Source organism: Elgaria multicarinata, chromosome 13, assembly GCF_023053635.1.
Source record: "Elgaria multicarinata webbii isolate HBS135686 ecotype San Diego chromosome 13, rElgMul1.1.pri, whole genome shotgun sequence".
Classification (NCBI taxonomy): domain Eukaryota; kingdom Metazoa; phylum Chordata; class Lepidosauria; order Squamata; family Anguidae; genus Elgaria; species Elgaria multicarinata.
Window position 1 is genome coordinate 34,431,678 of NC_086183.1, and position 22,859 is coordinate 34,454,536.

Sequence of the window (22,859 nt, forward strand, 5' to 3'; positions counted from 1 at the left end):
GAAGATGCCGCCTTCTGCAGGTGTCCTCACCTCAAGGGTGCAGCGCTTGGCAGGGTTCAGCACCAAGAAGCGCCTCAGGATGTTCTCGCAGTCTGTGGACATGTAGAAGGGGACACGATACTTGCCACGCAGGACACGCTCCCGCAGCTCCTGTGGCGGAAATGCCGGCATGTCAAAGCCACGCTGCCCAAAGTCACCAGGTCACCTGTCTCTACCGGCCAGCCTTTCTGACAGACTCTGGAAGGTTGCAGCGGGGTGGGGGTGGGGGTGGAGGAGGGGCTGGCTGGCTGAGAGAGTCACCTGAAGGGTTATGGTCGCATTTCATCATTGTCACAACCACCTGGGGTCCTCCTCCTATTTCAATTTAAAACGGGCGGAAAAACTGGCAAAATGAGGGGTTCTGACATCCCTCATCGCAGTGCACTGAGCACGTGGTTTTGGCCATTTTCTTGTGTTTATCTGGGTGATTTCATTTTTGTTACTAATGCAGGAAACACTTCCATTACACAAATGAAAAATCAGGGTGTTGTACAATTCAGAAGAGGGGTGCAATCCCACCCCTACCCCACCCCACCCCACATTTTGGGAAAAGAGAGAATCCATTTGTCATTCCAATAAAACTGCTTGCAAGGAGAAGCAGGCAAGTGAGACAGGCAAAGAGGCCCCTCCCTTTCCTCATCCCATTTCTGCCTCCAGCCTGAAGAGTCCGACCTGATTCACACATCATCACAACCCAGAGTATGGGTTGCGTGTGTCTTGTTGAATCCTGGGTTGTCATTACGTGCGAACCTGGAACTATGACTTTATTCTGGTGGTTAACCACTAAATAACCAGGAACAGAACCCACAAGTTTGGCCACAGCTAGACCCAAGGTTTATCCCTGGATCATCCAGGGGTCGGACCTGTTCATCTAGGTGACACACAGGGGATCCAGTGCTCAGGTGGGGGTGAACCCTGGATGATCCCAGGATAAACCTTAGGTCTAGCTATGGCCTTTGTTGTTGGGTTGTGAACTCTGGTTTGTTTGTTTTGAACTCTCGGCTCTCATTACGTGCAAACCCAATCACGGGTTGTTTTACCAGGCTACGGAGACGGTGGGCAAAGCGGTAAAAACAAACCTGGCTGCTTTACATGCCAGTGCTACAGTGCTGCAAAGGCGTTTGAGATACAGGGAGGGAGCTGGGCGAAGGAAGGGGAAATCAAACAAACCAGGATTTGAAAAAGCAACCCGTGCTTAGCACAATCGTCTGGCAGACGAATCCTGGGTGAACTCTGGGCAAGGCAACCACCCATTCTCTGCAAGCTGCTGGCCTGACCTGCCTGGATCCCCCTCTATGGCCTCACCTTGAGGTTTTGCCCATCGAAAGGCAGCGAGCCACTGACAAGCGTGTAAAGGATCACGCCCAGGCTCCAGATATCCACCTCGGGGCCATCGTACTTCTTGCCCTGGAAGAGCTCCGGAGCGGCGTAGGGAGGGCTCCCGCAGAACGTGTCCAGCTTGGAGCCAAGCGTGAATTCGTTGCTGAACCCAAAGTCGGCAATTTTAATATTGGCGTCGGCATCCAGCAAAAGGTTTTCGGCCTGTTTGGCAGGGAAAAGGAAGCAGAGAGGAAATGGGGGAGGGGGGAGGGACTCATTAGGGACTAGAATCACCACATCTATCTAAGAAAAAAGGGTCTGCTTCAGCAAGGGCTTCAGATGAAGGAGGAAGAGGCGTCACGGGAGTGGTCTCGTCAACAATCCTCTGTAACAGCCTTCCCCAGCCTGATCCCCTGCTGATGTGTTGGACTACAACTCCCATAATTCCCATGGCCATGCTGGCTGGGAATTATGGGAGCTGTAGTTCAACACATCAGCAGAGCATCAGGTTGGTGAAGACCACCCTATGTTAACAAAAGGATGAAGTTGGTTTTATACTGTTTATGTTTCTGATGGTTTTTAAATTTTGTATACTTTTTAATGTTCACTGTTTTTAACTTCTGTAAACTGCCCAGAGCACTTTGGCTATGGGGCGGGATATAAATGTAATAAATCAAATCAAATCAAATCCAGGTGTGCAGAGGTGCAGCATCACTGGGACCTGACATCGCATTTTTAGGCACCTGGATGAAAGTTTCTAGTTACCAGGCCCAGCACAAAGCTGAGAAACTCCCTCATGTTCCCAGCAAACCCCGAATCTCTTCACCCTAAGCTTCATCTTGTTCCACTGGACAGCCACCCTGACAGGCAGGTCGTAATTGCTTCCATCTTGCAAGATGGAAAAAATGAGGCTTAGAGAGGAACAAAGCAATTGCACTGAGGGAACCGGAGGTGGAGGGGTGGGGGACAGGGGCCGGCTCACCTTCAGGTCCCTGTGCACAATGTTCTTCTGGTGACAGTAATGCACGGCGGAGACGATCTAGGGGTGAGAAGAGGAGTCACCGTCGATCACGGAGTCATAGAATAGTAGAGTTGGAAGGGGCCTCCTAAGGCCATCAAATCCAACCCCCTGCTCAATGCAGGAATCCACCCTAAAGCATCCCTGACAGATGGTTGTCCAGCTTCCTCTTGAAGGCCTCGAGTGTGGGAGAGCCCACCACCTCCCTAGGTAACTGATTCCACTGTCGCACTGCTCTAACAGTCAGGAAGTTTTTCCTGATGTCCAGCTGGAATCTGGCTTCCTTTAACTTGAGCCCGTTATTCCGTGTCCTGCACTCTGGGAGGATCGAGAAGAGATCCTGGCCCTCCTCTGTGTGACAAACTTTTAAGTATTTGAAGAGTGCTATCCTGTCTCCCCCTCAATCTTCTCTTCTCCAGGGGAAACAGGCCCAGTTCTTTCAGTCTCTCCTCAGAGGGCTTCGTTTCCAGACCCCTGATCATCCTGGCTGCCCTCCTCTGAACACGCTCCAGCTTGTCTGCGTCCTTCTTGACGCAGCTTTGCAAACCGTTCCCCTGCGTGTTGAAAGGCTACTCCCTCCCGCTCCCAGACGAATCCTGCGTGCCCCCCTTTTAAGGCCAGCAAGTCCAGGCTGATAGGATCGATCCTTGTGCCCCAGAGGCTGGAGTGGGGCAATCAATGGCTTACCACGTGAAACCAGCCGATCGTTCCTCTGCGAGGAAAGCACCAGCCAACCCCCCTTCCTGGCACAAGCAAACAGGCAAGCTGGGCTCTGTCAGGAGACGCCTTGGACTCCAACACGGCCGGGCCGAGAGGCCCCTCCGCCCCCTTGCTGGAATCCGCAGAGCAAAGAGCCCCGGCCCCAAATGTAGGTCGCTTCTCCCAACCTGTCTGAACTTGGCACGTGCTTCTTTCTCCTTCATGCGCCCGTGGGAAACAAGGTAGTCAAAGACTTCTCCTGCAGAGGGAAAAGGAGGATGAGCCAACTTAAGCCTCACCTGGACCTCGGGGGCCAGGAGGGCTGTTCCCTCCTGCTCCACAGTCGGCCCTCCCACGCGGCGAGGGGAGGCAGCTGCCTTGGGCGGCAGGCGCCGGGTGCCATGAAAGGCAGCAGGGAGGGCGCCTGGCCCGCCCAGGGGCCCAATCCACCAGCATGTTCTCCCAGGCAAGCCCCTTCGCAACAGGCCGTGGCACAGTGCAGCTCCTGGTCCGTTCAATACGGCTTTTCCGCGCCAGGTCAAAACTCCGCTCTGCTCCCAGGCCCGGGGGCTTCTGCTGCTTTGCGTTTGGGTCCGCGCTGATGTTTTTGTTGTTTTGGTATAGGTTGTTTTTAGTTCGTTTTTTTAAAAAAGAGGGAATTGTTTTTCACTCTTTAACATTTGCATGGTTTCATGATGCTGTAAGTCGCCTTCGGTCCTTTTAAAGAGAAAGGCGCTTAAGTAGTTCAATTAAAAATAAAGTAAGTGAATAAATAGCGCAGAGGAACTTTCCAGAGGATTGCGTCCCCATGTCCAGAGGGTGGGTGCCATTTGGCTCTTCCATCTCGGACACCGAAACATCTCCAGCCCAGCGGTGCTTGACCTCTGCTACTGTCCGTGCCTACGGGGTCGCTCCCTGCACTGAGGGCTGGAAGAGCCGTCTTGGCATTCCGGGAGTGGGGGAAACCATTGTCAGGACACCCCCTTTGTAGCCTCCCCAACACGCCCACCTGAAGCCCCTTTTCTGGGGGCCTCGAGCGTAACTTTAGGTCTTGGCACCCCAAGTTTGAAAAAAGAAAGACGATTCAAAGCTATGTAAAATACGCATCCAGTTACACTTTTTTTTATTTTAAGGAAAGGAAAACTGGACATGCAAATGCTCTCAAAATAACAGAAGTAAGGTGGGAAGCGGGCGAAGAGGTGGACGCTGCTTGCAAGTCTGTGCTCTACTTAGCCAGCCTGATCTCTGGTCCTGCTTCCAAGCAGACCACAGGTGGCTGGAAAACTCCTGAGCCAGGCAGCCAGAGAACAGGGATGGAGGCATCGCTCCAGGAGATTCGCGTCTGGGGTGCTTGATTATGCTGCATCCTATTCAAGGACTTCAAAGCTTTGAAGCGCTGTCGAAACCAGTTCAGGGGGAACGCTTCCCTGGAGCTACAGCACTGCCCCGACCTCTCTGTGAGAGGGAGGGAGGGAGAGGAACAAGGGCGTTCATCTCCGTACCGCGCTGGCTGGTGGGGCTGGCTTCCACCAGCAGGCTGCCGGGGAGGCAGCACCCATGGGGGTGGAGAGCCGGGGATATTTGAAATAGATTGGGGGAATGATTTTAGAAGCTCCGGGAGAGAAAAAGCTGCAGCAGAGGGAGTGGAGGAGTGGGCACGGCCGGCCGCTTGAGCGGCAGGGAGGGTTGGCTTCTTGGTCACACTCCACACCGCTGCTTTGGATGAACTTGGACAAACCCAGAGTCTGCCTGAGCCGTGGCGTTGGCTTCTGGGCTACGGAACCGGGGGTGAAGAACATGCGGGCCTTGATCCCATCAGCCCCGGCCAGCATGGCCAATGGTCAGGCCTGATGGGAGTGTTGTAGTCCCACCACATCTGGAAGGCCACGGACTGCCCGGCGCTGCCCCCAAAGTCTTACATGCAACGCTTTGTGTGATTGGACCCCAAAGGAGCGCCGGCAGAAGCCGGGCGGGGCGGGGCGGGGCGGGGCGGCAGCAGCCCAGGCTTACCGGCACTTGCATACTCCATCACCAGGTAGAGGGTCTTCTCCGTCTCGATCACCTCGAAGAGTTTCACTGCAACAGAGGGAGGGAAGGGCCCCCTCAGCGACCGCGGCTCCTGCACTCCGAGGACGCCTTCACACGGGGGCTCCAGCAAGAGAGAAAAGGCCCCCCGCTCCCCCCCCCCATTACAAGGAAGTTTTCCTGCCATCGGGAACTGTGTCGATTTCAGTTTGCTGCCCTTTTTTAAAAAACCCAACACCTGGATTGTTGTTCATTATCCCAGCATGCTGGCTGGAATGGAAGGGCGTTGGGGTCCCAGCTACCTAGAGGGCTCCAGGCTGCGGAGGGCGTTCAGTGCTGTCCGGGCTAGAGCAGCCTTGCCCGGGCTGCGCTGTCCAGGCATGTTGCACTACAACTCCCATCATTCCCAGCCAGCAAGGCCATCTGGAGGGCACTGGCTTGGGGGAAGGCTGGAGTCCCCAAAACAATTTGGTTCTCAATGGGCTACCAGTCCTGATGGGTCTATGCCACCACCAGTTTCAGAGGCAGCGTGCCAAGGTACACCACTTGCTGGGGAACATGGGTGGGAGGGTGCTGTTGGACTCATGTCCTGCTTGTGGCTTCCCCGTGGGCAGCTGTTTGGCCCCTGTGTGGCCACTAGGCAGGCCTTTGGTCTGATCCAGCCTCAGGGCCCTCCTGATGTTCTTAAATACAAGTGGAGATTTCCAGGTGATGCGTTCGAATGCTACGTTCCACATTCACATGGATCAACTGTGGAAACTCAGGCAAGGCTGTCCCCCGCCCCCACGCCCTGTTGCTCTGGTTCTGCCCCGAGGCATTTAGCTCACTGAACAAGCCACGGTGGCCCAAAGAGCCCGGCTGGGCCCAGAAGGGGACATTCCTACTCTAGGCTCTTACCAATGTTGGGGTGATTCAGACCTTTCATGATTCTGACTTCCCGGAAGAGCTGCAAAAGCAAGGAAAACAGTGGAGGGGGGGGGGTTAGCCAGTCACCTTCCCAATCTCTTTGCCAAGGGCTGGACCCACCCCCACGCTCTGCCCACCCCCATTTCAGATTTGTTCCCACTGTGGGAAGACATGCAGACATTTCTTCGGAATGGAAACTGCTGTGTCGATTTCTCAGGAAAAAGCTCGAGAGCAGGGAAGTCGGTTTATTTATTTATTTATTACATTTTTATACCGCCCTATAGCCGAAGCTCTCTGGGCGGTTTTCCGTTCTCTCTCCTGCCATATCCACCCTGGTGCAACATTGCACCCCCCCACCCTCCACCCTCCACCCCAAAGCATCCCTTCACAGGAAAATTCCCACAGAGGAAGACATGTATGCTGGGAGGAAGGGCGGATTTCTAAAGGTGCCGGGGCTACGGCAGACGTTTCACTTGGAAACCCGTCCCACTGATCCTGGGAGCCGGGAGCGCCCAGGCTGCATCAGCAGTGGAAAACCGGTACTCTGCACACGCTATGATTACATTTAAAAATATTATCATATGGATATTCGCATAACACTTTGAAGGAGGGCCTTCCAAAGCCGTGTCCATATAAGTCTAAAGCAACCATCAACCCCAAGAGTAAACAAAACAGAACAGCAGCGGAGACGTTTCCGCACGTGCCGGTCCTGCCCCCCGCCCTGCAGCCGTTCCATTTGGGGTCATTCTTCCTCTGTTGATGCAGGCAGAGATGCCGATGGATCCGTGGGCAGCGCGGACGGACCGAAGGGAGAGAGAGCAGGGAGGGGGGCTTCCCTTAAGAGGAGCCCTGTCTTCAAGGGGTTCTTTTGCGGAGGGGGGGGACTGGGACTGGGATATGGAGTCCTCCCCAACACGGGAGCATCACGGCAGCAGTCCAGTTCCACAACTGGGAAGACTGGGCGATTCAGACCCTTGGGCAGGGAGCTTTGCCCTCTCTTGCCAGGGGGAGGGAATAATTTGAAGGCGGGAAGGGCAGCCATCAACATCCATTCCTGCCCCCCCCCATCTTCCATGAAGCTCATTTGGCCTGGAAAATCCAGCCGCTAATTAGCAGCCCCCCCCCACCTCCCCCTCAGTGAGATGCTAGCAGGAGATGGCGTTACCACAGCGACCAGCTTGGACTCCAGGCACTAATTAGGGAAGGGGGTGGGGGGGGGAGAAGAACAGGGAGAGCGGCCAGCATGCTTCTCTCCGCCCCCCTCCCTGCCCAGGATCAGAGCTGGCTGGAAATGTGGGGTGACTCCATGGCCTGGCGGGGTGGGGGCCCTGCAGGCAGCAAGAGAAAGCCCACCCGCCTCCCCCTGACAGGCAAGGGGAACAGCAAGATGGGGGAGGGGGGTGTCATGACAAGACCCAAGCCCCCCTCCCCGCTCCACAGGAAGAGAACGCGATTGTTACGGAGCGCTGCACACTGCAAACACCATAGCCTGGATGGGAATGTGGGAGAACTGTCTGGGGATGGCAGGAGTTGTAGTCCAACCCAACTGGAAGGTACCAGGTTGGGGAAGACTGGTCCACTCCGACCGGAAGCAGCTCTTTCGGGTTCATTGCAGAGTCTTCCGGCATCCTCTGCGATCTCGTAGGTTTTTGTGTTTTTTTCAATGGCAGATGCCTGCTGGTCTTGAACCGGGAACTTTTGCATGCTGCGCAGATGCTCCGCTGCTGAGCTGTGGCCCAGCCAGGATTTGACCCACCCCTGGGTCTCCAGGAGCCCCCCAGCCCCCTCTGCCCCAGGTGTGCGTTCGTCCCCTCCTCCCGCTCTCCGAAGGGGTCTGCTCGCATGCGCACAGGCAGCCTGGCCAGACTTCCCCATCCACCATGAGAAAAGCACGGGCTTGTGTCTCCCCCTGCCACACCCCCCCCCCCCACTTGCTAAAACAAGCAACTCACCTTCTGGAGGCTTGTGGGGTTCAGCTGCGTCTTGTCAATTATTTTTATAGCCACCTTGAAGAAACACAAGGCAGAGAATCAGCCTGGCGGTTTAAAACCAGGCCGGGGTGTGCACGCACGTGCGCAAAGGCCAACCAGAGGCCCCAGTGAGAAGCCCGCAAGCAGGCAGGGCCTGAAGAGCAGCCCCTCCCCAGCAGGACGTGGCCTCCCACGTCGTGACGAGAGCCACGGAGACGGATCCCCTCCTAAGCCCCTGCTAGCGGCATCCACAAGAGCGGCCATCACCACCGTAGCTCGTGGCTGCAAGGTCCGTCCAATGGCTGTACCGGGCGATTTCCGCCGGCATCTCTGGGACCTCCTGCCAATCCATTCCACTGGATGACTCAGAGCTCGGGTCTTTGGGGAGAGGAAGGAAAGGCCTCCCCCTCTCCACCGGCTCCACACCAGGCAGAGTCTATGATACCTCAGCCTGGGCCCCCAAGAGGCATCGCCGTTCTGGGCCAGGAGGACCACCATTCCCTTTGGACCCTTGCACTGCCCGGAGGGATCCTTCCCGAGCCAGGAGGCCAGAACGGCCCGCAACGGGTCTCCTCACCGGGGCCACCCAACCCTGTCGCCCGCTGCCCTCCCCCCCGCCCCGCTGGGCTCCTGCCCTCTCTCACCTCTCTGCCCGTGAGGATGTGCCGCGCCAGCTTGACCTTGGCGAAGTTGCCCTTGCCGATGGTCTTGAGGAGGCGGTAGTTGCCGATGTGGGGCTGCTCGTCGGCGCACGAGGCGATGGAGTTGCGGCAGCGGGCGCCCAGCGAGCGGCTGGACCATGACGAGCCCTTCTCCGAGCGGCTGCTGGCCAGCGTGGAGGGCTGCGGGGACAGCGGCGGCGTCACCGGGTTGGGGGCCGGGTCGAGCGTCACCACGGGGCAGCGCTGGTGCTGCGGGGGCAAAGGAAGGAGGGGGTCGAACGCGGAAAGGAGAAGCGGAAGCGCTCTCAAGCGGAAACGGGAAATGGCCGCCCAGCCACCCCCCCCACCCCCACAGGTCCTCTCTGCACTCCGCAGTATCAAACAAGGGGGGGAGGGAGGGGGGATGTTAAAGAAACCCCAAAGCCCCACCACTCCCTGACTCCCCACACTTTTTGCCAAATCTGGGTCTCCCTGTTTTTAAGAGCTGGCATTTTACTTTTTATTATTATTATTATTATTATTTATTAAGTATGACCTCCCTCCCATTGTGGGACTCAGGGTGGCTGCGCAAGGTTCCCAGGCGGCCTCCCCTCCAAGCCCTGACCAGCCCAGACCTGCTTCGCTTCAGCACGCGACGGCCACATGCACCTGCAGGCCACGCCCTGGGCCTAGGGAGCATGAGGCATGGGTCAGAGCAGCCTCCCCCAACCTGGGGCCCTCCAGATGCATTGGACCGCAACACCCATCATGCCCAAAGGCTGGACGGCGATGAGCCAGAAGCCCAGCTAGCTGGGAACGATGCGAGTCACCCTCCGACGCATCCTGGAGGGCCCCAGGCTGGGGAGGCGTCACACGGGGGCGTGGGAGGACGTGGCACGAGCCCCTGCTCAGCCATGAAGCTCCCTGGGCGGGCCGGTCGCCAACTCTTGGCCTAGCCTACCCTACAGGGATGTTGCGATGACAAAATGGGAGAGGAGAACCACGTATGTTGCAGTGACCTCCTTTGGGGAGGAGCAGGGTAAAAACGTAAATGGCCAAACCAATACCTTCGCTAAGGGGCCTCCTGTCACTTGGACACGGCTCCTCAGGAGCATAAGGGCACAAGGCTACGATGCGTGTTTAGACAAAAAGAAGCCCTAAAACGCTCATGTCTGGGGAGCGCCGGCAGCTGTAGGACTTTTCCCTACCTAAACATGCACAGGATTGCGCTCTAAAAGTAGGAAGGTCCCAAGCCTAGCCTTCCATCCGCACCCCCAACTCCCCCTTCCATAGATGATCCACAACATCTGGAAGCGGGCCTTCTCTGTGGTGGCACCCGCAAAGCAGAACGCCCTCCACCGCCGCGGCAGCACGTTTTCGGTGCCTGCTAAAGACCCATCTCTTCACCCAAACCTGTTCTGAACGACTGCGTTGCCCTGTTCATCATTGAGCTTTCAGCTTTGGTTTTAAATGTTTTAACTGAGGAGTTTTTGTATTTGTCGTTATCTATTTTAATCACTTTCTGTAAACTGCTTAGACTTATCTTCTGATACGGTAAGCAGCATATAAATCGATTAAATAAATAACAAAGAAGTAACGCAGCCAATATTTTCTTTTTAAAACATCTTCTTAAAGAAAGGATTTAAACAAACAAGAAACACAATTCCACAAAACACCCACGTTTCTCTACTCTGTCCTGCAGAGCCAATTCCAGGCAAAGGCTCCGTTCCTAAAGAGAGGGAGGGGCGGCAGCTCCGTCTTGCCTGACAAATGCACCCCGGCACTTTCCTCCCAACCCAAAGAATTCAGAGGGGTGCTGAGCGGTGAGAAAACCCACCCACCCACCACGCATGTGCAGAGGCACTCCGGCTTTTGCCTGTTCTGGGGCCGAGCCCTGGGGAGCACCGGCTCAAATTTAGATATACAGCCACAGATGAGATGAAAGCATTGGCGCTGGTGCTCCCCCTGGGAATGGGGGGATGTGTGAAGTGTGAAGGCTGCACTGGACAGGGTGGCCGCTGTGTTTGCCCACTGTGGAACGCGCCTCCTGGTCTTGGAATACACAAACTTCCGACAGGGTTTTTAATTCCTTCGATATAAGATTCACAGGTGGGGAAGGAGCAGTGGGAGGGGTGATGGACAGACAGACAGAGGGAAAGGGTTATGGCAGGAGGCTAGCAGCGCAAGCCATGGAGAGCACCCTTCCCCAACCGAAGCGATGGCCACCGATCTGGATGGCTTTAAAAGGGGGCTGGATCAATTCCTGGAGGAGGAGAAAGCTATCAATGGCTCCTAGCCCTGATGGCTACGTGCTACCTTCAGTATCCGAGGCAGTAAGCCTGTGTGCACCAGTTGCTGGGGAACATGGGCGGGAGAGTGCTGTTGGCCCATGCCCTGCTTTGTGGCCGACAGCTGCTTGGCCACTGTGTGAACAGAGTGCCAGACTAGATGGACCCTCGGTCTGATTCAGCCTCAGGGCACTTATGTTTTTATGTTCTTAACCTGGTGCCCTCCAGATGTGCCGGACCATGGCCATGCTGGCTGGGAATGATGGGTGTCGTAGTCCGACACATCTGGAGGGCACAAGGTTGGGAAAGGTTGGCTACTCCAGACCCCAGTCTCACACGGAGAATGAGAAACCTCCAAACCACAGCTGCCCAATACTGAAAGTTTATCAGGACCAAATAGTTGCAATCTGCACCCTGGACAGCTTGCTCATTATTTTGTGACACTGGGGTTGTCCCTAACAGAGGTGTTATCCTACTTTGCCTTTTTGGGATCCTCCCCCCCTCCTAACGAACTGACGCGGCCAACTTCAAGTTGTCTATGTAGCAGAGGGTGAAATTCGCTCTTTGCTAAGGCAAGCCCTGTGCCTCAAGAAATATCGTTGTAACCCACCTCGGGAGCCTTTTTGGCTAAAGGATGAGATAAAAATGCTACAAATCCATCCATCAAGGGGCACTGCAAGATCCCAGAGGACAGAAAAGCAGAAACAAGACAGATGGTGGCACCAGGTGGCCCCCAATTCACTGGATCAAGCAACGGTAGAAAGTCGAGTCCCTTCCGGGGAACTCTCTCGGTCTCTCTCTCTGTGTGTTCATGTATCTGAACAAAATATATGTCCACGCCACAGCTCAGAATAAATCCCAGGCAATCTTAACATGTGTTTATTTCTGGCCCTTGCAATTTGAAGGCAAAGCTGGGATCGGGAGGGACCAGAAACAGCGTCAAGGGTCAGCGTGGTTGCGCACTTGTTAAGGGCCCACATCTTAGTAGGGGACCCCACCGACAAGACCGCCCCCTCCCCAGCCAGACTCCTCCTCCTCCTCTTCACCTTTGCAACCTGCATGCCCCCCCAACTCTGCTCTGGCCCAGGTAACAGGTGGCACTGCAAAGGGGGAGCAAGGGATGCCACCCCTGGATTGCAAGCCAGCCAGTGGCAGCATTGATGAGGGAGAGGAGGAAGCAGCAGGGAGGGCGCCTAGTCCAAGAGACACCCCCCCCCAAAAAAAGACCCCACGGGTCCAGTCCTGAGCAGGGCTCCTCCTCCTCCTGAGCGAGGCTGACAAAGGCGTCCCAGCCTGGCAGGCCTGAGGCCCAGAATATTCCCCGAGGAGGCCGGTCGCCTTAACAAGCTTAGACAGCAAAAGAGCTTTAGTCCAAGGGGATTACGGGGATCAAGAGCAGCAGCAGCAGCAGCGGGGCCCAAGGGCCGTTCTCTCCGCCCTGGCCCAGGCCTGGAAGAGGCTGCCTGGTCCCCTTTCTTCTAGGGGCGTCCCCTGACCCAGACAGCATCCTCTCCGGCAGGCAGGAGCCCTGGCACAGGACTTTGTAGAAATCAAGAGCTACATTTGGAAGTGTGCATTAAACACACACACACACACACACACACACACACACACACACACATGCAGGACTTTAACCACAGCTGCTAAATCTTGCTGAAATTAAAAGACCCGATAATTCCCTCAAGAGATGTTCTGGTAAACCCCCCACCGGGAGAAGATGTTCCAAATACAAGAACTGCCTTGCCAGATCACACCAGGGTCTACCTCAGCTTTCCCTAACCTGATGCCTTCCAGATGTTGGCTGGAGTTGCATTCCAACACATCTGGAGGGTGCCAGGTTGGAGAAGTCTGGTCTATGTAGTCTCTCTCTCTCTCCAACCACAGTCAACCATTTGCCCCTTGAGAACTCACTATTTATTTACAATATTTACATACTGGCAGAGTACAAGGGAGAGAGACCTCCTTTGCGGCACATCACCAGCACCTGAGATTCAAAGGACCGCAGGAAGCAGCCTCCGTTGCTCACCAAACCAGTGTTGTCTACTCTGACTGCCAGCAAGCCTCTGGAGTCCCATCACCTGTTCCTGGATTCCTTTCCCAAACGGCGGAGGTTGAAACCGGAACCTTCCGCACGCAAAGCAGGAATTCCACCACTGGGCTGCAGGTCACTGACAGCTCCGCTCCCAGATCTCTCCTTTGCAAGTTGGTCTAATCTTTACCATTATTCTCACCCTTACAGCAGCAGGGTTTACATTCGCAAGGCTTTACGAAACTACAATAGTACAGGTCCCCGCCCCGAGGACCTTACATTTTGCAATTCAACGCAGGGGAGACGGCAGAGGAAGGACCAGGAAATGGAGGCGAGGACAGACAAGGGGAAGGACGGGAATTCATTCTAATTGCACATACCTCGCAGAGTTCCAGTACAGAACCCTTCCCCAACCTGGAGTCCTCCAGATGTTTTGGCCTCCAAACCCAATCAGCCTCAGCCGGTAGGGCCAATGGTCAGGAGTGCTGGTAGATGTAGTCCAAAACATTTGGAGGGTATCAAGTTGGGAAAGGATGCCGGAAGGGAGAGGAGAGTTTTGCTTTCTAAAATGCCGCCTATGGTGGTGGCCATCACAATCGCCACAGTCCCACACCGCTGAGCCACTACAGTGAAATCCTGGGGGCCTCTCTGCTAACACAGCACCGTTCCTTAGTTGGAGGGGCAGCAGGGACCCAAACCAGGAACTGGCCCGCCCACCCGTCTCCCTGCCGGCCAGTGGCCCGCCCATTCCCGGCTTTGCTTCTTTTGGTTTGACCGTGGGGGAGAAAAAAACCCTCCACGAACCAGTTATGAGTCCAAGCCCATGGAGACAAGCCCCACTCTCCCTAAAATTGGTCTACAAAACGAGCGGGTTGGTATGAAAGCCAACCTGAAAGGCAGCCACGCCTGGGGTGGAACCTGCCCCTGCAACTAAACACCATCCGCTCACAGGAAAGGGAAAAGGCGGGTCCCTCATCCCATCAGAAGGAGGCTTGTCAGGAGGGTGAAAGGTGCTTATTAGAGCAGGATCCGGGCCAAGTTGGGGAATATCTGTCACAAGCCTGATGGAGCAGAGCACGGCTCCCCACCTCGCGACCCCCGTGGACAATATAGCCCAGCTCTGTCAACATATTCCAAAATGTGTTTGGAAAAGTAAAAAGAGTTTTCCCGTGGCTGTACTTTAAAGCCCAACAGTCAATCCAAATAATGCTCATTATCCTGTATATAAGACCCAGAACAATTCTCTCCTGCTTGGTTTGCTGGTGAAGAAACTTTGCTAAACCTGCGCTGCTAAATACTTCAGGTCTTGCAAGGTCTGCTTGTGTTAAGACTTGCCTGACTCAAGCCATCGAGTGTTAGGTGGCCATCTCCACTGCTACATGGCCAAATACTTAGCTGATAGCTTTTCTTTTAACAGGATCCGGCTTATGTGGCTTTTTAAAAGCATAGATTTTAGCAGGGCATTTAAAAAAGGAGTCAGAAAAAGATTCACTCACTAATTTATTTATATATTTAGCAGTATTTAAAATATTTATAGGCCTCCTTTCACGGCAGGAGGCCTCCCAAGGCGGCGTACAACAATAAAATAATATAATAAAATTCATAATTAAAAACAATAACGATGCAGTAATAAAAGCCGTAAAAGTTAGAGCAGTACGACAATGGAACCAGTTACCTAGGGAGGTTGTGGGCTCTCCCACCCTAGAGGCCTTCAAGAGGCAGCTGGACAACCCTCTGTCGGGGATGCTTTAGGGTGGATTCCTGTATTGAGCAGGGGGTTGGACTCGATGGCCTTGTGGGCCCCTTCCAACTGTGCTATTCTATGATTCAATGATTCTAAGTTCCACAAAACAACGAACATCAGCCCAAGACAAAATGTACTCCACAGTGGCCATCATAGCTCAGTCTGATCAAACGTGGTCTGGATAAGGCCAGAGTAAACAAGTCGTCAGGGCCGTCTTAAGAACCTGCAATGATGGGGCCCAGAGGTTTGGGGGCTATGGCGGAGAAGGCCCTTGAGGCTGGTGTAAAGGCAAAGAGCCAAGGCGGGCAGAAGTATCAGCAGTGCCACGCTAGGAAAACACCTGCTGAGTGCCCTGCTGCTTCTTACTGGTACCTGCTGACAAATGTTTCCAGGTCACCCGCGTGCAGGATCCGCCTGCGCCATTAGGTGAGCTTGGTACTCGCCTCAGCTAGCTCAGCACGGAGCCCGATTCCGCCTCCCCTCCAAGGCCTCCCTGCTTTCAAACCCTTAAAGCAGAGCAATTGGGTTGCAGGCTTGGCGCTGGAAGGCCCTAAGAATTGCCCTGAGCCGCCTCAGATCAAAGGCCAAACTGGTCCCAGCCATTCCCCCGGTGGCCAGCCAGATGCCCCTGCGGGAAGCCCACAAGCAAGACGTGAATGCAACCCCACCCTCCCACTCGGCTTTCCCAGCAACTGGCACACGGAGGTAATATGCAGCCATCGCAACTAGCAATCAGTGATCGCCTCGTCCTCCACGAATTCGCCTAATCGCCTTTGCAAGCCATCCAGCCTTCTTTCCCGGCCCTGCCGCACCTGTGCCTTTACCAGCACCTGGCCAGACCGTCTGGCACTTGACGCTTTCCCCATTGCTTAACAGGGGAAGGTTTTCCTGGCATGGCTGAAGACAAGTGGTGGTCAAGGCTTCACTTACTAAATAGCTGTGGGGCCGGCAAAACGGCAGCAAGCAAAAAAGCACCTTCAGTAGCTGCTCAGGTTTCGCCACGTGCATCCGAAACCACACGCACATTAGCTGAGGTCATGCAATGTTTTGCGGAGGGGCTGTGCTGTCTTGCAAAACTATTTAGCGATTAAGTGAAGCTGTTCCAAGAGTTAAACTGCCTTGAGGAAAAGCGAACAACATTCTTCAAATCTCAAGGCAGGAGAAAGTGAGCAGGATAGAGGGAAAGACCAGAGATCGACCTGAGAAGAACAAGGGAGAAGGGACCTCTGAATTAGGGACCTCCAGCAAATCCTAACTTGTGCTACAGGGAGAGGCTGTAGCACAGTGGTACAGCCCCTCCTCCGCATGCAGAAAGTCCCAGGTTCAACCCCTGGAAGCATCTCCAGGGAGGACAAGGAGAGAATCCCGCCTGGAACCCGGAGAGGCATTGCGCCCAGTCAGTGTGGACAGGACCGGGTCAGATGCATTCAGGACCCGAGGCCGTATAGGGCAGCTTCCCAGGCTCCTATGTTCCTCTCAGCCAGACAAGAGGAGGCCACAGGTACCTTCGAGTGGTTTAATCATCATCCTACAATTCCAGTGTACAGAATGATGCCTGGCGTGGAGAATGTGGACAGGGAGACATTTTTCTCCCTCTCTCAAAATACTAGAACCCAAAGGGGTCATATCCCATGAAGCTGAGTGATGGGATATTCAGGACGGACCAAAGGGAATGCTTCTTCACACAGCACAGAGTTAAAACTATGGAATTCACTGCCACAAGATGCAGTGATGGGCAACAATCTGGATGGCTTTAAAAGGGGGCTGGATCAAACCCTGGAGGAGGAGACGGCTGTCCATGGCTACTAGTCCTGAGGGCGAAGTGTAACCTCCAGTATCCAAGGCAGTAAGCCTATGTACACCAGTTGCTGGGGAGCATGGCTGGGAGGGTGCTGTTCCACCGTGTCCTGCTTTTCTGGTCTCTGGTCTTCCTCTCTATTTGGCCCTGGTTAGGCCTCATCTAGAGTATTGCGTCCAGTTCTGGGCTCCACAATTCAAGAAGGACGCAGACAAGCTGGAGCGTGTTCAGAGGAGGGCAACCAGGATGATCAGAGGTCTAGAAACAAAGCCCTATGAAGAGAGACTGAAAGAACTGGGCCTGTTTAGCCTGGAGAAGAGAAGATGGAGGGGAGACATGAGAGCACTCTTCAAATACTTGAAAGGTTGTCACACAGAGGAGGGCCAGGATCTCTTCTCGATCCTCCCAGAATGCAGGACATGGAGTCATGTGTTCAAGTGACAGGAAGCCAGATTCCCGCTGGACATCAGGAAAACCTTCCTGACCGTTAGAGCAGTACGACAATGGAACCAGTTACCTAGGGAGGTTGTGGGCTCTCCCACACTAGAGGCATTCAAGAGGCAGCTGGACAGCCATCTGTCAGGGATGCTTTAGGGTGGATTCCTGCATTGAGCAGGGGGTTGGACTCGATGGCCTTGGAGGCCCCTTCCAACTCTGCTATTCTATGAGTCTATGGTTGGCAGCTGGTTGGCCACTGTGTGAACAGAGAGCTGGACTAGATGGACCCTTGGTCTGATCCAGCCTCAGGGCTCTTCTGATGTTCTTAGGTCAGAGAAACGACTCCCAAAAGTCCATCATACCGTTGCTGAATCATGAAAACTTCGGATTCTGTAGTATCCTCCCATCCAAACCTGCCCTTCATGTTCAAGGAGATTTGCACAACTCCAAATAGCAGAGATGAATTAAAAGTGACGTCCAAACATGCTTCTCCCCCAAAGTGGCCAACAAGGCAAGTCTAGGACAATTACAACAGGATAAAATACAACAGTGTTTAAAAACAAAAGGAAGGGCAGCCATTGAAATCCCAGCGCCAAACAATACTCAAAACAGAAGTCACATCATTCCTGGGTTAAAACGGCTGGGCCAAATAAATCCATTTCCACCTGGTATCAAAAACTGATAAGGGTTTGTATTAGGACAACCCCCAGCGGAGCCTGGTGACTCTGATGTCAGTGGGGCAGTGAATCCTCTCTGGGTTTCAGGCAGAATCAGCCAGAACTCAAAGGAGCTAGCCAAGGTGCTTTCCTTTGTACCTTGGAGAGCTTCTTTAGAGTTCCAATTGGTTCTGACTGAAACCCGGAGAGGATTCACTGCCCCACTGACATCAGAGTCACCAGGCTCCACTGAAACCCCACTCAGTGGGCAGGACGGGATTGTCTGATCATGGAGGCAGCCTGGCCTTAGAGGCTGATGCAGCAGCCTCACAGGGAAGCAGCCCTTCCCCTACTTGCTAGCCTCCGGATGTGTTGGCCGTGCTGGAAGAGGTTCATGGGAGTTGTAGTCTGACACACCAGGTTGGGGAAGATTGCAGTAAAGTATCAACCAGACACACTGAAGACTTTGCAGCCTCTACATCAGGGGGTAAACCACCTGGGGCCCTCTAGGTGTTTTGGACTACAAATCCCATCAGCTACAGCGAGCATGTAGGAGAGTTTTAGTCCAAAATATGGGCTTATCCCTGCTGTTCCTCCTAAATCCTCTTCCATCCAACAGTACCCATCACTTGGGCCTTGCAAAGAAAAAAACAACACCCAGTAAAGGCAAGGGGGAGTCTAAAACGGTGCAAGCAAATTCCTCTTGGAAAGACGCACAGGAAGCGCATATGGTGGGTCACCCCACTGCACCCCCAAAGCCATGGGTATGGTGGGCACAAGGGCATCTGCCCGCTCTGTCCACAACTCAAGGGGCCATGAGTGCTGCCCCCACCCCGCGCCACCGGCACAGAGAATCCCTCAGCCTGCCTCCCCCACCCTAACCCCCTCTGCGCACACAAAGGGACACTTTTCTGCCCCATTTCTCCCCAAATGGGAGAGCCGGGAGGTACATTTTTCTGCCTCAGAAGCTGCTTTCTCTGTGCGCGGCGAAGAGGACAGGCGTGGAGTAGGGACGGCAGCCTGCTCACTGCGTGGAGGGAGACTGTACGAGGGCGCGCTCCAGAACGAACAGTGCTGCCCCTTTTGAACCCTGGGCCTGCCGCTCTCTCCAAGGCCAGCTGCAGAGAGGACCTTTTGCCAGGCAGCCATTAGTATGTGAAGCGCCCAGAGAGCTTTGGCTATTGGGCGGTATAAAAATGTAAATAATAATAATAATAATAATAACAACAACAATAACAATAATAATTTGTATAGGCAGTCAGTATCTGAGGCAGTATGCTGGGGAGCATGGGTGGGAGAGTGCTGTTGCACCGTGTCCTGCTTTGTGGGTCCCTGGTCGGCAGCTGCCTGGCCCCTGTGAGAACAGAGTGCTGGGCTAGAGGGACCCTTGGTCTGATCCAGCCTCAGGGCTCTTCCGGTGTCCTTATGAAGGCGCCATGGGCAGCACGTGGGAGGATCCGCAGGATCCGCACAAGTGCCACCGCCGTCTTCTCCAATCTGGCGCAGTCCACATGTGTTAGGACTGCAACTCCCATCATTCCCAGCTGGATGGAAACCATGGAGGTTGCAGCCCAACGTGTCTAAAGGGCGCCAGTTTGGGGAAGGGCGCTCTCCCACTGGGTTGACGCAGATGTTTTGTCTGATCAGACCCCGAGTTCCTCTAGCCCCGCTCCCTTGCAGCGCTTCCCCCCACCTTTGAAACCAGAAATGCCAAAGACTGACCCTGGGATGGACGGACACACAGACACACACAGAGCGTGGCAGAACAGCAAAGGGGCCGGTTTGCCCAAGGTCAACGGGCCACCGGCTGCATATAGCGGCCCTTTCAGGGACTTGTCTTCAAACACAAGGGGGTTCTCCATCACCGGCTTTACCTTCCGCTTGGTGGGCCGGTGGCAGAATTTGGAGGGTTCCCCAGAGGCCGCTTTTCCCACCCGCGGTGAAGGTTTCCTGGGCACAACTAGCAGCCGCAACCGCTACTTGTTTCCAATTAGGACAAAACGGCCTTTGATGACTTATTACACACCCTGCTTTTGGCCAGGGGACGGAGGCGATGACTTTGGAGCGAAGCTACCGATAAGATGGCTACTTTAGCGGGATGGACCGACTGGGGGTGGGGGGGCTACTGAGGTCAACGTCCGCTCCTTCTGGACATTCAGTGACATATTTAAAGGGCACGAGCCCCCTGCTTCAGCCTACAAGGGAAAGCTATTTGAAAGTTTTATAGCACTTTTAGGCACTCCATGTTTCTTTCACACAGCTTTCCCCAACCTGGTGCCCTGCAGATGTGGCCGACTGCAACTCCCATCATGCCCAGCCAGTATGGCCAGGCTGGGGAAGGCTGCTTTAACCCACAGTGTCCAGCTCTTCCCCCAAGTAGCTCCAGATAGCACATCAGCGGGTGGCGGGGGGGACACCTCTCTCGTTCCATCCTCACAACAACCCAGTGCACGAGGCAAAGAAAAGACGACTTCCAGCAAGCTTCATGACAGAATTTGAACCCAGGACTCACGGCTAAAAGCCCCAAACTACGATCCATTGCACCAAACTAGCTCTGCATGACCTGATCCATCTCAGATTTTCTTGACAACAAACCAGGTTCATTAATGAGCAGCCAGAAGGTGAGGTGGGATGGAACGGAACAGGCCGGCGGCCGCCACCGAAGCTTCGCAGACCCTTTTTTCAGGTAGTCCAACCGTCCCTACCTGCCACCTCGCTGCCCAGGCATCTTCACCCTCCACCCGGCCTATAAATGTCTCTGGAATGCCCAAAGTACATAAGAAGAGGCCTACTGCACGTGTGGGCGCTACCACAAAATGGCTGTCCTAGGAGGCGTGGCTACCGAAACCACTGTGCACAAGGCAGCAGTCAAACCTGAGCCATAACGTCCCGGGCCAGTCCGCCGTGCTCAGCTCCTTTTTCCTTTCCCCCATCTTTTCTTGAGGGCTGGCCTTGCTAGAGGAAAGCATCTGTCTGCAGCTGCCCACTGCCTTCATATCCGTAGAATGTCACCGAGCCTCATCCCGTAGCCCAGAGAAGGCATTCATGGAAAATGAAGATGGCAGGGGACGGAGGCCTTGACGTGGCTCACAAGCAATCCCAGCTGCCAGCAAGAAAATGCATTAATTAAAAAAAAATTGGGAGAGGTAGGGCACCTTGGTGGGGCCAAGAAAGGTGTCCAGCGGCGTAGCAATACCTGTGGAAACCACGTTGCCTAGCTGCCCTACTGAGTCAGGCCAAAGGTCCATCAAGCCCAGCTTTCAGCAGCCAACCAGATGCCTCGGGGAAGCCCAGAAGCCAGATGTGAAGGCAACAGAGCCCTTTCCTCAGCTTAATTCAGAGGCCTGCTGCCTTTAATCCTCGAGGCCGCAGCATAGAGCCATCATAGCTAGTAGCCACTGACCGGCCCATTCTCCGTCAAAGGAAGCCATCTCCTCTACCCCTCGGCCCTGTGCGCAGTCTCCCTCTGAAACCCCATCGCATGACTGACCTTGGGCTCCCTTCGGAGAACCTGCAGAGCGAGGGACGGCTTAGACGTTGCCGTGAAATGTGTTATGGACCGGAAGGGGTGGGCAAAGGCAGCCAGGATGTGCGTTGCCAACCTGGTTGCCAATGCCGCCTCCTCCTCCTCTTGGTCCTTCCTTAGTCCCTGCTCACAGCCACCACGGCCATTGCCAGAAGCACCACATGGAAGAACAGGAGAGCAGAGAAAGAGCAGAAGGTACTGATGGCCACCAATTCAGATGGGTTTGAAAGAGGATTAAACAAAGTCGTGGAGGAGAAGGTTATCAACGGCTACGAGTCCTGAGGGCTCCCACATGCATTCATTTCCACGTGTTATATTCATATTCTGCCCCATAGCCCAAGCTCTCTGGGCCGTGCACAAGACTCCCAAAGTACTGGAGCCCGTTTGCCTCTCGGTGTCAGGTGCTGGAGAACGTGAGTGGCAGGCCCTCGTGCCCTTCTGGTGGGCTCCCCACGGGCACCTGGCTGGCCACCATGGGACCAGAATGTTGGAGGAGACCAACCCTTCACCATGGCTGATCCAGCCTGACCACCCTTCTCTTCTTGGAATACCACGTTGCTCCATTCTACCTCTTCCCATGACAAGTCCAAAGTTTTGCAAAAGTTCTTCCACCCTTTGTTGAAGACCAAATATATGGAAGGAAAGGAAAGGAAAGGAAAGGAAAGGAACCTCTCGTGCAACAACTGAGTCATTACTGACTCTTGGAGGGACGCCAGCTTTCGCTGACATTTTCTTGGCAGGCCTTTTAGCAGGGTGGTTTGCCATTGCCTTCCCCGGCCGTGATTACCTTTCCCCCAGCTAACTGGGTACTCATTTTACCAACCTCGGGAGGATGGAAGGCTGAGTCGACCCGAGCCGGCTGCCTGAAACCAGCTTCCGCTGGGATCGAACTCAGGCCGTGGGGAGAGTTTCGGCTGCAGAAACTGCTGCTTTCTGAGAACAAGAAGGAACAGCTTTCCCCAACTGGCACGCTCCAAGATGTGTTGGACTGGAGTTGCAGTCCAACACATCTGGAGAGCACCAGGTCAGGGAAGGCCATGCCAGAGTGCCAGTCTGGGGAGAACAGGGTTCAAACTCCCACTTCGGAAATGAAGCTGGCTGAGTGAACCTGAGACAGTCGTTTTCTCTCTCAAACTAACCTACCGCACAGGGTTGTTGTGAAGATAAAATGGGGGGAGAGGGAGAGAGAAGAGCTCTGCCAGCCATCCAAGGACTCCAACAGGCAACATTTGCAGGACAAGGACAAGCAGGGGACCTAACTGCAGAGACAAGAGCAGGCCCTTCCTGGCCATCGCATGGATTTCATGTCCTCAGTCTATTGGCAGAGTTATGTTTGTATTTTCATGTGCCGTCTCCCCCTCCGAAGTCTGCAAAGCGCCCGCATGTGTGAACGGGAGTCTTGCAACCCAACCCGTTTGCCGATGCCCCTGCGCTCCCGACCACGACCTCTCCTCAACGAGTAGCTCACGTGGTCCAGAGAGAAGGATCTGCTAACATTCAGCTCAAAAAACCCTTTACCATCCCGGCTGACTTTCCTTTCTGGAGCCCCAGCCGACTCAAGAGAGGCCAAATTACCACCATCACCACCATACCTTTTACACACACACCCTCCTGACCCCACAATTTAAAGCGGGACTCACTGGGAGAGAGGGGGAGAATTAGAGATTCCCCCAAACGCAGCTCACTCAGCGACAGGTGCTAATGGGAACCCAAGGAGACGGCGCTGGCTGGCAGCAGTGCATTCTGGGATAGAGACCCAGGA

At 54.6% G+C, this 22,859-nt stretch overlaps 1 protein-coding gene across 5 annotated transcripts in view; it reads right to left on the reverse strand.

Moving 5' to 3' along the window:
* Window positions 1–22,859, reverse strand: part of MARK4 (microtubule affinity regulating kinase 4) — a 41,230-nt gene that overhangs the window by 10,689 nt on the left and 7,682 nt on the right. For all 5 annotated transcript variants that reach the window (XM_063140145.1, XM_063140146.1, XM_063140144.1 and 2 more), the window contains exons 2-9: window positions 8,622–8,888; window positions 7,960–8,013; window positions 5,999–6,047; window positions 5,087–5,152; window positions 3,265–3,335; window positions 2,342–2,398; window positions 1,345–1,581; window positions 31–150 (exon numbers count right to left, since the gene is read on the reverse strand). In XM_063140145.1, coding sequence (XP_062996215.1) covers window positions 31–150; window positions 1,345–1,581; window positions 2,342–2,398; window positions 3,265–3,335; window positions 5,087–5,152; window positions 5,999–6,047; window positions 7,960–8,013; window positions 8,622–8,888 — 921 coding nt within the window. The remainder of the gene's footprint in view (window positions 1–30; window positions 151–1,344; window positions 1,582–2,341; window positions 2,399–3,264; window positions 3,336–5,086; window positions 5,153–5,998; window positions 6,048–7,959; window positions 8,014–8,621; window positions 8,889–22,859) is intronic.